This window comes from Hypomesus nipponensis, chromosome 24 (assembly GCF_054491055.1).
Source record: "Hypomesus nipponensis isolate SF chromosome 24, ASM5449105v1, whole genome shotgun sequence".
Lineage (NCBI taxonomy): Eukaryota > Metazoa > Chordata > Actinopteri > Osmeriformes > Osmeridae > Hypomesus > Hypomesus nipponensis.
In genome coordinates this window covers 9,847,622-9,864,376 of record NC_140384.1, presented here as the reverse complement: position 1 = coordinate 9,864,376, position 16,755 = coordinate 9,847,622, and the positions used below count along the sequence as shown (strand labels likewise).

Below are 16,755 nucleotides of genomic sequence, written 5' to 3'. Positions count from 1 at the left end.
CCTTCAGATGAAGCTTCTGTAGAATCCGCGACAGCAATCTGGAAAACTTGTTCTGATCGATTCCATTGATTAGAGACACTGCCTCTTTGATGCTAAGTGGACAGGATATAACGGTATTACTGTACCAGCTACTGTAAGCACACTAGCTAGCATGGCTATTTTCAAATATAACTGAATGTATTATAATACTAGTGTATGGACCACTGTCTATTAATTAAAGACAAACACCATTATATGATTTAAACTTCAGATGAGAAACTAGCTAGCAACAGTTTACAAGAGACCATTCCGCACCAAGACTGTGAACGATCTGTGACCTCACCTTTGAGTCTCTTTTAAGAGAGCAGCCATAGTTGTCCTTCGTGCACTGATTTACTCTACAAGCGATCTAAAGTTTTTAAGCTTTAGCTGGTTGATTGAACGATACTTCCATCCAGCCAACACAGCCGCTTCCCTGTTGTCATGGGGTTTGTCTGGATGTATTTCTGAACATCACAGTTGCGCAGGAATTTGGTGAGGAATATTATCTGTCACCGTAAAGTATTCTATGAAGTGTTAGTATGGTCAATTTCAACAATAACTACGGTAATTAAACGTATATGAGCCTGGGATAATCGATTAATAATTGTGAAGTGATGCGCGAAATTGGCGCTCACGAGTTGCGTTCGATGATGTTTATCTCACGGGTTCGTTGTCACGTGATTGTAGACTTGAAGCGTTAAAGCCACACGCACGCTCCAAAGTCATCAAATGTTATTTGCTGAACCGAGACCCTGCATGGCCAGCTACATACAAAAGACACAAGCGCAAGTGTCGTGCCAAGGCACTTATCCCTGCCAGGATTTGCATCCCCTTGCCGCGAGAGCGCGTTCAAATTCACCTCTTAAATTGAACAAATAGCGACGTGGAACGGTGGAAGAAAAACGTCCTGATATAATGTGTATCCTGTCTGTAACTCTTGCCGTCTACCATATGAGTTACAGAGGGGATGTACTCCCTCCCTTAACATGCTAAGAGTCTGTCCTGCCATCATGTGTGTTATGTTCTGTGTTCATTTGGTCACTGAGATAATATGGAGATGTCTGCTCTTTTCTAGCAAAAGTTACAGAGGGAATAGTGTGAAGGAATGATATCTATACTGCTAATCCAATGCTGCTACAACAATCAATACCTCAATTATATAAAATGTGTCATGCTTAATACTAAACATATATCTTAATGTGATTGAATGCTTTAATTAATGTAACAGTGAGTCTATGCAACAGGGTGATTCTGAGTCTGTAGTGACTAAAAGTCATGCTGAAATGGAACTCTGTAGGAATGTTGAAGGTCGGCACGCTGACTTGGCAGGCTGCTGCTGATGCCCAGGACTGGTGTGAGAACAACTGGGCCTCTCAGCTCAGGGGAGCTGTAGAGTGTCAACTTGAGAGATGAGGTGATGCTTGGGCCGTGGGAGATGTTACTCTTTGCTCCTGCAGGACGAGTCAGACCGGCTGGTCTGACCACCTTTGGATATGCAACCCCTGTTCTACTGCCCTCTGTTCCCTTGGAGACCCTACCCCCCCTCTCTCTGGGTGCTCCTCTCTGATTTCTGTCAAGACTACTTTCTCAACGAAGGGCTTCGTTTGATCTATTCCGTGACTCTGTTCCTGTGAAGCTGCACTGGCATCATCGACTGACTTCCTGTTCTGGACTGAGGACGTTCTGGTGTGTTGTATTCATAGTTTGATTTGCATAATTTCTTAGTAATAAACTACAAAGAACTTGGTCTGGCATTTAACCTTGTATCCTTCTCCACCTAGTTTGACACACCTTAACAATACACATGATATCAGGCTGTTTTTTCACCTGATATCATGTGTACCTCCTCCCCTAACATGCAAAGAGTCTGTCCTGCCATCATGTCTATTATTTCTTCATTCACATGCAGGAACACAATCTATAGGTTATACCTTAGATGCACACACACACACACACCTTGCATTTCCTACTTCAGGGTTTTGTGTGTCACTCACCTCCTGCGAGGTATGGTTGCCATGGTAACACATTTTGGGCTGTGGCATGCTGTGAATGGTGGAGGTGTTTCTTCAGCGCGGTATTGGAACGAAGCAGATGTAAACAGCACGGTGGAATTTCCAACCAAATGAGTGTCTTGCCACATTGCTAAGACTTGTCAAATCGTGTCAGACCTGTATTGGTGCACAATCACATGGGCCTGGATTTTAAGAGTTTTGTGATCAGAGTGTGTTTGTGGGAAATAGAAATACAAATATAGATGTTCAGTGCTCCCTGGTGGTCACATGAAGGTGGGTCTTATAGCTGTCGGAGAATTTCAGCTTGCTGCGGGCTTGGAGAAAAGTGTCATGATTTGACCCAAGTTAATATAATAAAATCACCGGAATGAGCATTAGCACGATGAAATGCGTGAACTGTAATATGTATCACACTCGTAACATTGAATTTTTTGTGATGATTGACTAATTCATATATTGATTAATTGCATATTAATGTTACCAATGAAACTAATAAATTACAACAATATGAAAGCAGTTTTTAAAGGGGTACTATTCAAATGCCACCATTGGGTTGCGCTTTAATATCGCCATCTAGCGGTTTAATGTGAGAATTAAAGGTGCCGTTCTCACAGTAAACCACCAGATAGCGATGGTAAAGCGCAGCCCTATGGAAGGGTTTTTTAAAGGGCACTGTTTCGACAGCGCCATTGGGCTGCGCTTCGATACCGCCATCTCGTGGTTTAAAGGGAGAATTACAGGTGCAGTTCGCACAGTAAACCACCAGATGGCGGTGGTCATCACTGAACGCCAAACTATCTACATTTAGATCTCACAATTCAAAACATTATCGTTTTTTATGCATGAACTCGAGTTCAGCTGTTCAAAAATACATTTATTGGTGCCCATAACCAAGAAAATACCACTGTTTCAGGCATTCATTCAGCATTAAGTATCCATCACGTTCACAAAATGAGCTTTGTCCAGGTGTTTAATTAAAATGGACCAAACCATCTGCAGGGGTGCTCATCATCACACATCCCAACCTTGTTAACTTGGTTGGTGTGAACAAAACATGAATTATACAATAAATATACATATTAACAATACAACATACAAACATGAAGATTGTTATTTTGTGATTGATTAAAGAAGAACACCTAAACAAACCCAATCCACATTCCCCTGCCAATTAACAATGGAAGTGGCCGGTACTACATAACTACAGACATTGTTCCAGTTGAGCTTCTTTTGGCTGTGTGCCACTCACCCAGGCGACGCGCTCACTAACAGGCAAGTAACACGCAAACGCATGATTTCATGTTATAATTCCTAAGAAATAGAGATTATCTCCATGCCTGAAACTAGAATATTCTTAACCCTGCAGAGGAACTCCTGGGCTCATTGTAGAGCAGGGGTGTTCAGCTTCAGGGGCTGCTGTCCTGTGTTTTTTATGTTTCCCTGATCCAGCACTCCTGATTCAGATGAATGGCTTCTTGTCAAGCTCTGAGGAAGCCTGATGAATCTTTATTTATATCAGGTGTGTTGGAGCAGAGAAACATTAGGATTGAACACCGTAATGTAGAGGAAGATGCATAGACTTGAACTAAGACTGCGGTTCTTCATACACTGACGGTACGTATGTTTGTGTGTGCATGTTTCCCTCCTCTGGTACCAGCCTGCTGCAGAACTGCTCCAGTACAACAGAGCTGAGGTTCTCCACCACGCCCTCTTCAACCACCTGTACACATCTGAAGCCCCTCTCATACAGGTACAACCAGATCCACACGACTGTAGCTCGTACAGGTAGTGGGCTATTACTTGCTTGATCAATGCTGCCTCAGGCTGCTGTTGTAGATATCTGTTGCTTTTCTTTGACAAATTTGATGGATGCAGTTCTGAGATGCCTGACTGTTTCAGGTGGTGTTGCCATGCGTTGGAAAAATCCCCTGCTCACTGTCGCCTCCCGGAGGCCCAACCGGTACGACACGGTGCTGCGTCTGGTCCTGTCCCACATGGAGGTGGAACACAAGCTGCCTCTGCGCAGGGTCTACGCTGGCATCCTGCCACTCTTCATAGACATGTGGGCTGCTTGTATCTGTCTGCAGCCAATCTAGGACCCTGGTTGATAGTAAACCAGGCTGTACTTTAACTGTAGGCTGTACTAACTGTGCAGCCTCCAAGTCTGTGTCCCAACAGGATTGGTGGTACCTGGAGGTGTGATGGTCCTGAGGAGCAGAGCCGGATCACCATCCTGGAGAAGACCATCACTGCAGCCTGGTCAGATTCCATTTCCTGTTGTGGCTCTTCTGTCAGCTCATCAGTATCATTCTGTGTTTAAGGTGGCGTGTGAGTGTGCTGGTGAGGAGACTGGCTGACGTGTTGTCAGAGGACGCATCTGCTGCTGTCTGACACAACCACCGAGGGAAAGTACAGGTCTGACATGAACGTAGCTGGAAACGGTAGATGTGGAGATCTCACAGCAAACTTGATGGTTGTGTTTTGTTCTAGACTTCTACAGGATGTGGACAGTAGCTGCGCTGCCGACAGACATCAACACTGCTACCTCCTATACCAGACTGGGGGGGCCAGAACTACCATCACACCCTGTGCTGGATCTGGACATGTTGTTCTGTTTATTGTACTGTCTTCACATTGTGCTGTGTGTTTATATAAAGTTTACAAAAGACTGATTCTGTCTTTGAACATGTTTATTTCAGATCATTACATACAATAAAAACAATTCAATCAAAAACTTAGCCTTATCTAAGCAATTTTTTTTTGGTAAAAATGCAGGAGAAGGAGTTCGAGGGAGCTAGCCAGGGATGGTCAGAAGATGATTACAGCTGGCTGGGTCCATGTCCAGAAGGAGACTATGTTCAAAAGACATGAAGTTAAAAAAAATGTACTAAGTGCAAATTAATAAACAAAATTTGAAAATGACAGACAAAATTAACAAAGACCATATTACCTCTTGGCTGACGAGGTGAGGGGTTCCTCGATGCAAAAAGGCTTTTTCCAGAGCCTTATCAAATGCATGGAAGTTGTAGATGTATCCATACTGTAACAAACACACACAACAATGTGATTACCACATGAGTTGATGAGGAGCTAACAAATGAGAAACAGTCAGACGAGACTTACCTCATTTCTTTTCTCTCTTCATTCTGCTGAGGGGAACCAGCTTCCTCCTTGGGGGGGGGGGGGAACATTCATTGGCATTATTGTCAGGATGACAAATTGCATATTTAACTTACATAAACTTCAGGGTGTTCATACAAGAGTGTATGGTTGCTTACTGTCTGATGAAGCGAGGTCAATAGACGAGGTTTTCGGCAATCTGATCCAAGGCCTTCTCATAGTTCTCACTCGACTTCACCTGAGAGACACGAATGATGGAGACGTCATCTATCTGCATACCAAAACACAACTCTTTACTGTGTCGCCGGAAAAGCTGCTCTCTCAATAATCTTCATGTAACAGAAAACATTGTCGTTTTAAGAATTGCATTTTAGACATTATCTTCAGATTATCTGAGGCAACAGTAACTATGTATTATCAATATGCAGACTAACATAACTACACGTTTAATATCATTAGAAAACAACTTGCCCCTTTCCTCTTCGGTGGTTGCACAGGCCTGTTATGTTGAACTCATTCCTGCTGAAGTTTTTGTCCTGTTGAGAGCAAATTATCATAAGAATAGAGGCTCGAAACCTACAAGCAGAACAGTTTGTTACATATAACGTTACAGATAACCTACAGGGACAGAACTGGATGTCACTGTTTAACCTACATGCATTCCCCGTGCGTTTGGCTAGCTCGTTAGCACACAGACGAACCCGTAACTTTACCGCAGTTTCATAGGCGTTCATGTTTGCTGGTTGAGATTTATGGACCAAATTAAAAAATATCTGAAAACAATTATCGAATGTCTACCGGGGAGATAACCAATTAAAAACAGGACATGAAATTCCCTGATGAACATGTTAGTAGGCTATCGATACGCTAGCTAGCAAACGGAGAAATCAATATCCGTACACCATTCATTACAGTTACTTACGTCGCAGTGCTGCATCTTCAAATCCTTTTCAACGTGTCGTTGACGGCTTCTCGGCTGTTTCAACCTGTCGATACAATATCAAAATATCAACTGTAACTATCTATTTTAGGTTTTGAGTCAGTGAAGCCATGACATGGACATCCAGAACGCCGACATTTTTTTTTTGCGTGACGCAAGTTTTTCTTCTGAGGGTAGACTACGGCAGATTGCAACCAATAATGCATTATCGCCCCCTACTGTTCGGAGGCCTAAGTGTTCCATAACCTCAAAAATACACGTTCATATCTCAATGTTTTACATTAATGTGGGGTTGAAATGCAACCAAATACGCCATCCAGCGATCGTTTCGTATCAGTAATAATGTCAGTGAACACTGGACAGTCACACTTGCTCGTGCTTGCTTTGTGCAACAGACCTGCTGTCAATCAATCGTCGATTTTACGAAATTACGTCGATTCACCTGATAGAGAGACACCGAGTCTATGGAGAATCGCATGCTCAAATGTGAATGGCTATCAAATATATATTACAATTACATAATAGGCCATATAAGCACAAAACAACAAATTACTGTAGCTAGGCTATATAGGCCTATTGTATATTTCGACTGAAATCGGAATGAATTGTGTCACACAAATACAATACCATCATAAAATGATTCAATACTTTATTAGGTTGGAAAAAGAGAGAAACATGCACCGATTAAAATCAAGAAAAATAACTTGATTAGATAAAATTGTTTAAAATATTTTGTGTACAGATAAAACAAAGAGATAAAAGTTTCAGCATATCATATATCATCGTACAGCATATTTGTGTATAAGAATATTATTCTGTTTGTTTTTGACAAACCACTACTAAGGTATGATTTTCCAATACTGTAGCAGCCTGAAATAAGGGCACTCCTCCAAAGAGGGCTGAGAGGAATGTAATAACAAATAAATACTTTCTCAACAAACAAAAAAAGCCACATATAACATTCATTTTCAAACAGGAGTTCAAAACATTAACGCCAAATGGGGATTTCCCACAGTACCTTCATTAGATAGCCTACATTTGATAAAACGTGATATTTTTCCACTTCGGTTTTGGTAAACAACTTGCATCGTAAACATTGGTCGACGTCTGCCGATGGAACTTTGCTGCCGCTACTTGAAGGAGGGTAAGTTTGGCACTTTTATGCTGATGTCTCCAATGTTGATGTTTCGGGGCATTTCCGGAAGGTTCATGTTCTTGACAGCGGACACAGCCCGAGCAGGCGCGCCTGCAATGCCCGCCTAAACACACACACACAGAGATAAAACACACACACGCGCACACACAGCCTGTCACCAGGAGAGCATACCAACATGCTGCGCATTGCAACTCTGTACGACAGACATACGGACAGAGACGGGCACAATCTACCAATACTAAACATGAGGCACCGAACAAACGACAGTCACGGACAAACACAATGCAGAAGCCTGACACTACCACCATACAGACACAATGTGCAAAAAGACATTCAGATGCCTAGCTGGTGTGTGCACATGCATTATTTGGGTTTGTTATGTATGATTTTAACAACCAGAGCCAATTATGAAACCATTAGGAGAACATACTGGTGGGCTCATTTGGTGACAGTAATACTGGTGTGAGAAGGAGACAGATTAAACTCAAAGTAAAAGACCAATCAGAATCTGGAGGTTCGAATAAGGATAAAAATGCAAGGAGAGAATTGAGTAAAGCAGATGAATGAGTTTGGATGTGGAGAGGAAATGAAGCGATGTAAGTTAAGACAGATTTAAGATCGTTTAGCAGGACTGAGTGAACACATGACTTAAGTGAGGTGGCTTGTTCGGACAAAATAAAACATCTGTATGGTCTCATGTGGGCCTCGGTGTAGCTCATTGAGTTACAGGGATCAGCTACATTATGTACACCAATCTCCAGATGGAGCAGATGAGTTCATATCCAGTTTGACCACTAGGACTGTGTCTATGGTGTTAACTACTGTTTAAGACTGAAATTGTAAGTAGATTTGGTGTATGGTGGAAATGGGAGGATGGAACCTTCTAACACAGTGAATCCCAAAGTATACAAATCAAGACCGAAACAAGTCACAGATTCTTCAACTGATTCCAAAATCTGCACTGACAGATTTACATTTTTCTAATCAAATGGTTCAAGTAAAAAATAAAATGTTTTATCCGCGTGCCTAAATCTCCACATTTGAGAATCACTGCTGTTAGAGATCCCCCCCACTAAATCTTTTAACAGACAGACCCAAAAACGAGACCTAGAATCTGGCGTCTCTACGCAACCTATAGCATATATGTTTTATTATATTTTTCTCTCAGCTAAAGCTGGCTGCAACCTTCAGGTTTCAGGATGACTGCTTCAACCCTCCCAGGCTGAACACAGGCAACGATCTGTGATGGGAGCTAAAGGGAACCTAGCCATCTAACCTCCCTCCCGTCCTCCATAATAATCCATGCTCACACGGTAACCAAGGCTCACCGTCTCCTCTCACTCCCTGGCTATCATGTGAGAGGAGTCACACAAGTGGATGTCAACGTGACAGCAAGAATGCTGATCTGGCAGGAATAAAACAATGTGTGTGTTGCAGGCTTGTTCATGGAGAAACAGGGGTGGCTCTCTGACCCATTAGAGAGGGAGAAGGGCTACCAGGAGATACTCCCCAGTAAGACTAGCCCGCCCGCCAGCGATACCCTGGAGCATAAGCGGAGCGGAAGGGGGGGGGGGGTTTGGGACTTGAGCCCCCGAATGTTTCCTCAAAAGCCCCAAATCTTTTAGGTTAAAATCCGGGCTGTAATTTTCAGGCATATATAACAATATGAGTCCAACGTAATGTTTACATTACATAAAGCTCCTAAAACCATTTTGCACTACAATGACTGCACATGACTTTAACCTGCCCATATCCCGGAGGAACTAGGTACAACTTTTGTTTGCATTACATTTAATGGCCACATCCAAACAGCTGTCCAACTCACATCTGAAGAAATCTATACCCCTAGAGCATCCAGACAGGCATGAGAGCCAAGGTAGAGGGAAGAGGTTACAAGATCCTCTGAGCCCTTGGAACATCACAACTGGACGCCATGTTTGTTTACGTTAACCAGACGCCAAGATGAACTGTGTAGTAGGAGAGACCAGGCTTGGGTTGCACTTGCTCTCTCTCACCCTACATCTTAGACACAAACATACATCTCAACGAACGTCACCAGTAGGCCTGAACGAACAGACTTCTGAAGTGAACTTGACACATTTCTGGGTCTGCTGTGAAAGATCTGTGTGTTAGTGACGTTTGGCTACTATGCGGAGGGCCTGTTGGCAGCTGGGGTTGGCGGGGGGGGGGCGTACGATCGATCTGGGGGTCACAGAACTAGGTGGTGGATTCAGCAGTACCTGTATCTACCTGTCCTGCCTGGGAGACTGAAAGATAAACGTCTGTAAAGAGAGAGAAGAATGGAAAGAACTACAGAGGGTCAAGAAAAGAGAGGAAATGAGGAATGTGGTTAAAAAGCAGAGTTCAAAGTAATTACAGTTTTAATTGTAATAGGAATAGTGACTGGGACCTATCGTAGACCGCATTCCGAGGCACACAGTTGACTTATATCCCACCAGAGATGTCTGCTGACAGCTCTTCAAAATGCTGATAAAGCTTTGGTGGGTCTATGTGTAAGACACACTTAGCGGTTTAAGGTTTGCATAATTCCATCACGCCAACCGGCCAATCATCCGTATGATGACGCCAGACTTGCGAAGTTCTTATGGACAACGGCGGTCTAGGATAGGTCCAGGGGAAGAACAGGAGAGGAGACGACAGATCTGACGTTAGTTCAACATTCAGAGAACTCGCTCAGAGAACACCTTAGGAAGCTGAATCGACCCCTCACGCCAGCTGTTGGCCGTAAATATGTCAACCACGCTGAGTAAAGCCAGAGTTCCTTCCTCTCGGTGAGACTGTGAGTATCTCTGACCTCAGGGGACTAGCCATCTGCTCTGGCGCTGCTCAGCCAATCAGCCGCTAGGGATCACCAGTCAGTGTCGAGGAAGTTGGTCACATGAGATCTCTACCTGATAGATTCATGGTTTAGTATGTGGGGTTTTTGCGGGGCAGTTTTTTCAGTGTGACACACTACTATAGTCTGCAGGAGGACGCACGCTGACCTGGTTACCTTCACAGACGTCTGGATTATGCTAGGGCTTCTCAATCGAACTGCAGCAAACAGAGATTGCGTGACCTGTACTTTGTGAATGCAGACGATTTCATGAAATTGTCTCTGGCTGCAAAAAAAAAGGTAGCTTTACAGTGAATGGGTAGAAGTCGCTAGCGTCTTAGCTGCGTGGTTGCACAGGCCCATACGCTCATCGTCGACTGTCAGAAGCAGCAGTGGCTGGATCAAGACAAAGCGGTAAGCCCAGCTGGTAGCTTGCAGCCATATGTGAAGGACTCCAGATAATCACATCCGAGATAACAGGCTTGGCAGATGTTACACTAAACAGACAGCTCAGGGCACCCTTTGACGGACGTCTGAACATCAAAGGCTTCTAACTCTAGCTAGCCCTGGGCCCCTCCCCCTTCCTGCCCCTCCTCCCCCACACCCTCCCCCTTCCTGCCCCTCCTACCCCACACCCTCCCCCAGTTCGGTGGAATGGGGTGAGTGTCTGGGATCAAGGTTCCAAGGACGTACTAACCACAGTGGTACAGAACCACGGTTCTAAGCGATCGGTTAGGACGGTATCTAGGACGAGAACACAGTCGGGTTCTTCTGGGTGGAGCAGTGCAGAGGCAGGGAGGGAGGGGAGGGGGGGAAGGGAGGGGGGGGGCGAACGGCACAAACACCCAGGAGAGGTTAGGAGCATCACGCACAGGCACTGCATAAGGGTTGGGGGGCATCCATGCAGGGTCCAGCACACACACATGCCTGCACATACAGTCCCTGGGGGGAGGGAGGAGGCCGGGGGACTTTACCTCAGACTTCTCCATCTTATTCTGGGCGTCAACCTGCGTGATGATCTCATTCATGTTGGTCTCCAGCACCATCCCGCCCATCACCATCTCAGCCAGGATGTTGTGGACCTGTCAATCAAGGCCACACCACGTTTTGTCTGATCTCTGCACATGGCTGTCTCAGACTGTAGCCTGACTGTCATCACAAAGGAGCAAATGTCTGTTCTCAGTAACAGAGATGCATTCTTTTGTCAGAAGAACTTTGGGAAGTTATGACATCACGAGGGGACATATTTTACCTTGTCCACGTGAAAGATGAGGTCCAGTTCACAGACGTTTTCAAAGCACTTGTCCAGCGTTTCCACAAACACCTGCAGGGACAACATTCAAAAGAGAGCTGTTCACCGGACAAAACACTACAAAACACTTTCTGTTTACTCTACCGGGGGGGCGTGGCCCAACCCTGTAACAAACTTTCCCAACAGTAAGAACGGACGATTCCACACGCTCCCAGACCAACAGCGACCAAGAGTGGATGACAGCGTGGATGAGGTCACCTGGATGAGGTCGAGGATCCCCAGCTCGCTCTCCGAGGAGTCCACGCAGAACACGAAGTACAGGGTGGCGTAGTGCCTGTAGATCAGCTTGTTCTCAGAGCCTCCTATCAACCTGGAACCCAACGACAGCCCATAACTCACCAGCCCGTGACTCACCAGTCCGTGACTCACCAGCCCGTGACTCACCAGTCCGTGACTCACCAGCCCGTGACTCACCAGCCCGTGACTCACCAGCCCGTGACTCACCAGTCCGTGACTCACCAGCCCGTGACTCACCAGCCCGTGACTCACCAGCCCGTGACTCACCAGCCCGTGACTCACCAGCCCGTGACTCACCAGCCCGTGACTCACCAGCCTGTGACTCACTACCTCAACATAGGAGGAAGTTAGCATTGTTGATCACGTGACAGATTACAATCTCTGTTCCCTACATGTGAAACAACAGGGCCGGCTGATATCTTCCCTACGTCTACATTTTACTCGATTACAGGGTGCTTTTATCCGAAGCGAAGCACATAGGCTTGACCCTTCACATGGTCAGAGGATCGCCATCTTGACCTCCACACACAAACTCTTACTGTTCTCGTCCTCCAGATATGATGTGGTCACATGGTCGATGCAGATAAAACCAGGGTCAAGTCAGGAATCCTTGACCAATCACGTTAAAGACTGATAAACCATGTTTGGTAGCAGCAGGCCTTGCTCCCATGGACGACCCAGAACAAACGCTACGTTCTGAGTCCAGTGAGCTTTGGAAAACTCCATTAGTTTAATGAAGCCATCTGTTTGGATGCGTTTAGCTCGGTGGGTAAAGCATTTGACAGCAGATCCAAGAGTGTTCAGGCTCAATACCCCCCTACTCCCCCCAACGGCTGTGTGATATATTAAGAAGTGGCCTGTTGGTGCTACAGCTAGCTAGCTTCTTGCTCTCCCCGCTATCCAAGTTATGGTTGACATTAGCATCTTCAATAGACACGAGTAGTGTTGCCCTTAGTATGTGTTTAACCCTCCCAGTGAAGTGTGAGGTTCCATCGTAGGAACACAACACCTGCCCTGCAATTGCTTCATTAATAATTGATGAATAATTCAACAATTATTCATGATCTATGGTCTTTCCACCAGCCGGTCTCCAGGCAACCCTTTGACAGTTATGGAAGTCCATATTGGATGAATGTTGATGCAATATTGACATGCATTTAATTGCCATATAAAAAAACAACTCCACTTTCTGTACTCTTTTAGAGCAGTTACTGACTAATACAGATCCTAAGCCTATTCTGTTCCAGTTTTAAAACATCTAAAATATGTCTGTAAAATGTAAAGCCTTCACGCTTGGCATTCGTCAGGAAAGGAATCTCTGACCTCTGAGGTCGAGAAGGCAAACACTCACATTCCACCTTCAAGAAAATTGCAGACATTCTCGTCTCTTTTCGACACCAAGTGAAACGTCTCCCTGATGATCTGCTGCTCTGTGTCTTCACTCTGTGGGTTGCAAAAGCACAACAGAACAACATTTACATTTAGTCATTCAGCAGACGCTCTTATCCAGAGCGACTTACAGTAAGTACAGGGACATTCCCCCCGAGGCAAGTAGGGTGAAGTGCCTTGCCCAAGGACACAACGTAATTTTGCACGGCGGGGAATCGATCCGGCAACCATCTGATTACTAGCCCGACTCCCTCACCGCTCAGCCATCTGACTCCCACTGACCACTGGGTAAAAGCTGTCTGTCGTAACACAGGTAGGAGACTAACCTAGAGAAATGACTGGTATGGGATTGTGCTACTACAGACCACGTGGATTGGTACACAAAGTGAAATAAGATAGAGAAAGTGACTGAACTTTCTTTACAGGTTGCCTTCAGCTGTACCACAGTAAGGTAATCTTTTATCTGAGCTGTGTGTGTGTGGGGTCAGGAGGTCAGAGAGAGGGAGGGGGAGGGAGAGAGAGAGAGAGAGAGAGAGAGAGAGAGAGAGAGAGAGAAAGAGAGAGAGAAAGAGAGAGAGAGAGAGGTATGCAGTCTGTACTTGGTCTGGTTACTTGTGCTGTGACTACAGAGGCAGGCTTGCCAGGAGAGAAATAAAAATATAAAGACCTGAACCGCGGCTGCACTCTCATTTCTGTCTGACATCAGTGCGTGGCACCGCCTAGCAAGCCAACGTGCCTCTCGGTTTTGACTCAGGCCGATGCTGTGACAGTAGACTGTCATTTTAGCTCGTACAACAAGACTCTCTGACTAACGGCATGTTGTCGGTTTCCTAGCACTACAGTGAGTGATTTAGAAGAGCTAAAGCTTGGGATGCATATCACATTTCTCAGTAACGTTGTGATAGATGTACTACTTGGATGCAAAAGGTCGGTTTCACTGTCATTGACGACTACCTTGAGATTTAAATCCAATTACACAGTCGAGATCAGAGGACTCGCCAAGTTAGCTTATGTAAATGAGAGCATGTTCCACGTTTTACAATGAATACTGTTTTTATTTTGTTATAGCAGTTGCTACAATTAATAACCAGCATACTGACGGTAAGGAGCACGAGTCAATCACAATTCATTTTATGTTTATCGCTTAAGTATATGTAACGAAAACAAAACGGCACGAATGTTGTTAGTCAGTGTAAATTATACTCTTGGGTACGTTGCATTATTTAGTTGACCTTTTCACAAGACGTCTTTCCCAGACTGACACAGTATACTTTGGCTAAGAGATCCATGACCCAAGCTAATACTCCCATCGATTTAGGACCAGAACAAGTTACACCCCCCGCCCATGATACAACGCTAGTTACAGCAAAATATTAGGCTACTACAATTGTTGTGGCAGCAGTGAAATAAATTACACATTTTGCAGAACTGACTGTTAAACAAATGTAATATAGCCTAAACCTTAGCATGAACGTCTGACTACATGTTCACATCCGATTAAATATTTGGCAATGACAAACCATTCTACCAGTCGTTTTACCAGTCATCTTATTGTGGAGATTATACTAAATATTTCTTGACTTTGTTAGTTTGCTACTTGCAAGTCTTTCAGCCAGTATGACAAGAAAAGGAAATACCTATCTAAATGTAAAAAATATATTTGCAGATCCAGTCGAATACTCACGTAATGCTCGTAGAATTTAGAAAGCCTTGGTTTCCCATGGTTATTGAATATTAAAATGGCTTTAATCATGATGTTATGTTGTATGAAGGGACGACAAAAATGGGATCAGTCTTCGAAAGACTGGTGTCAGCCCTCCTGAACCCAGTTTACCTGGCCTGGGATCGATTGTAAATCCGCCTCAATCTTAGATGAATACGGCTAGCGAAAGCTAAGCTACATTCTGGCTCCACATTCTCTTTGCGGAAATACGACACGTCGGTCGAACCATTCATCTGCTTCTAGCTACAGCAACCGCGGTGGCTCAAACCGTGGAAACACTTCACATCCACTCGACACTGCCTCTGTGTGTCTGACAGCCTACGGTGTTCAGAGCAAAGTGTTATCAGATAGTTTATGGTTCAGACGCCTTGGAGTCATTAAAGCAACGCCAAACTATTTGTTATTGGCTGTGTACTTCCCTCGATCCCTAAGCCTATAATTAATGTAGGCTATTTCATCACGGTTAGACTGCATGAGTCTTGGCGCTTGAAGCCTGGTCAAGGTTTAGGATTTTAGACCTTGGGATGTATTATCCTTCATTACAATATCATACTTCTGAGTATCACAGTATTTTGTTATTCAGGGTCAAAAAATGTGGGCTACCGTTGGACTGGCAATAGTTTATTATCAGGCTTCAGCACATCTGACTGAATGAGCTTAATCCGACCACAAGATGGCGGTACAGTATGATGAAAAGTTAGGCCGAGGGTTCTTGAACCAGATAAAACTGAAATAAATGGCAAAAATGTGCGTTACACTTTTAGTTGGTTAATGCCTAGTCACAACGGCCTCCCTGATCAAACTAGGCCTAAAAAACGGTAGGTTGCCAAAATGTCCCTGTATGGTACCGTATCCTACGTTTGCAATCGACACCGGGCTAAGTAGACGAGCCCATGTGTATATAACTTGTTACTGGAAGAGATCCTCTGTCCAAAAACATGATTTAAAACTCCAGTGACTATAGACCCACTGTAGCTCTTGTTTTATGAGTTCAAGACTAGGTGTTAGATTTGCGGAGCTCCTGTGAAGACGTAGCCTGGTAGCTAACCTACTGCAGGGAAGTGTTGCATCGGAAGTAACACTGTTAATAACACTGTTAGTCCAACAGTGTAAGGTGGTCACACAAATCAAATTTGCTTTATGACAGTCTACTCAAACAGCCGGTCATTCATTCGTTCGTTTGTTCAGTCGTTCATTCATGAGTTCATTCATTTGTTACGTCGTTCATATTTTCCAACTATGTCCAAGAATGTTTTCTGTCTCATTATGTTAACGTTATTGAAGGCCATTTGAGCTCACACGCAATAATTTGATGGCATTTGAACTAAAACAAAAATAATTTTCGAACTGTTTGTTCTTTTACAATGCCAGTCTGACGACAGTCTGCGGTCTTTTAATATTGGTTCAGTGTTTGTAAACATGATTGTTGATGACAATTGTCGAGATTATTGTTTGCCGCCATTGTTTCGGGATAGGGTTAATAAAGTATACAATTAACTTTGAATCTATTGCATTGTAACTAAGATTAAATAAATTTAGCTAAGTCCATACGACCTAACTAAATGCAATAAGTTTGCTATCCTATATATGGGCTAGTTTTCTATCCTATCTCTACCCCATTGTTGAGTCAACTATTACATCCCGTAACAAAGAGAAGGATCAGGCCTCCTATTGTGATCGGCGAGGCGAAAGCAAAGGAATCCTGCTGGGAAGAAAAGAGAACTTTGTTAGTGACAGCTGCACGAGGGTAGAATTGGGCATTTACATTTGGACTAGTCCAAGTGCTCGATAGGGACAAATATATGAGAAGAACTAGCTCGATACATAAATACATTTTATTGGAATATTGTCCACAAATCATACTGAAAAATATGAGAGACGGTATGCGGTCGAATTGATTTTTTTTTTTTCATTGGCATGGTTTGAAGTTGGACTTTGCAGTAGGCGTTTACTCTTTTTCATAATGGTACAGTCTACAAAAGTTCGGCCCAAATTGTAGATTTAAAAGC

General features: G+C 44.1%; 2 protein-coding genes and 2 long non-coding RNA genes across 7 annotated transcripts in view; 1 reads left to right on the top strand and 3 right to left on the bottom strand.

Annotated features, from left to right (window-relative positions):
• commd10 (COMM domain containing 10) overlaps nt 1-679 on the bottom strand; it is a 28,482-nt gene extending 27,803 nt beyond the window's left edge. For both annotated transcript variants that reach the window (XM_084690600.1, XM_084690601.1), the window contains exons 1-2: nt 323-679; nt 2-92 (exon numbers count right to left, since the gene is read on the bottom strand). In XM_084690600.1, coding sequence (XP_084546726.1) covers nt 2-92; nt 323-351 — 120 coding nt within the window. In that variant the 5' untranslated portion in view covers nt 352-679. The remainder of the gene's footprint in view (nt 1; nt 93-322) is intronic.
• Nucleotides 680-3,271: 2,592 nt separating this feature from the next.
• Nucleotides 3,272-4,705, top strand: LOC146233154 (uncharacterized). Of its 2 annotated transcripts, none has more exons than XR_014742237.1 (5): nt 3,272-3,305; nt 3,691-3,783; nt 3,933-4,095; nt 4,355-4,448; nt 4,524-4,705. It is a non-coding gene; the product is annotated as an uncharacterized LOC146233154 (long non-coding RNA). The 2 variants fall into 2 exon arrangements; XR_014742236.1 differs by lacking the exon at nt 3,272-3,305 and adding an exon at nt 3,416-3,552.
• LOC146233153 (uncharacterized) lies at nt 4,706-6,261 on the bottom strand. The gene is made up of 6 exons (XR_014742235.1): nt 6,076-6,261; nt 5,625-5,689; nt 5,312-5,391; nt 5,157-5,203; nt 4,984-5,073; nt 4,706-4,885 (listed from the first exon to the last, which is right to left on the bottom strand). It is a non-coding gene; the product is annotated as an uncharacterized LOC146233153 (long non-coding RNA).
• A 464-nt stretch (nt 6,262-6,725) lies between these two features.
• On the bottom strand, nt 6,726-15,093 carry ap3s1 (adaptor related protein complex 3 subunit sigma 1). Of its 2 annotated transcripts, XM_084690167.1 has the most exons (7): nt 14,858-15,093; nt 14,708-14,732; nt 12,986-13,077; nt 11,596-11,707; nt 11,338-11,409; nt 11,060-11,167; nt 6,726-7,352 (listed from the first exon to the last, which is right to left on the bottom strand). In XM_084690167.1, the coding sequence occupies exons 1-7, from the start codon at nt 14,977-14,979 to the stop codon at nt 7,224-7,226; spliced, it is 660 nt and encodes a 219-aa protein (XP_084546293.1). In that variant the 5' UTR covers nt 14,980-15,093; the 3' UTR covers nt 6,726-7,223. The 2 variants fall into 2 exon arrangements, with proteins under 2 accessions (XP_084546293.1, XP_084546294.1); XM_084690168.1 differs by having other exon boundaries at nt 14,708-14,996.
• Between the last annotated feature and the right edge of the window lie 1,662 nt (nt 15,094-16,755).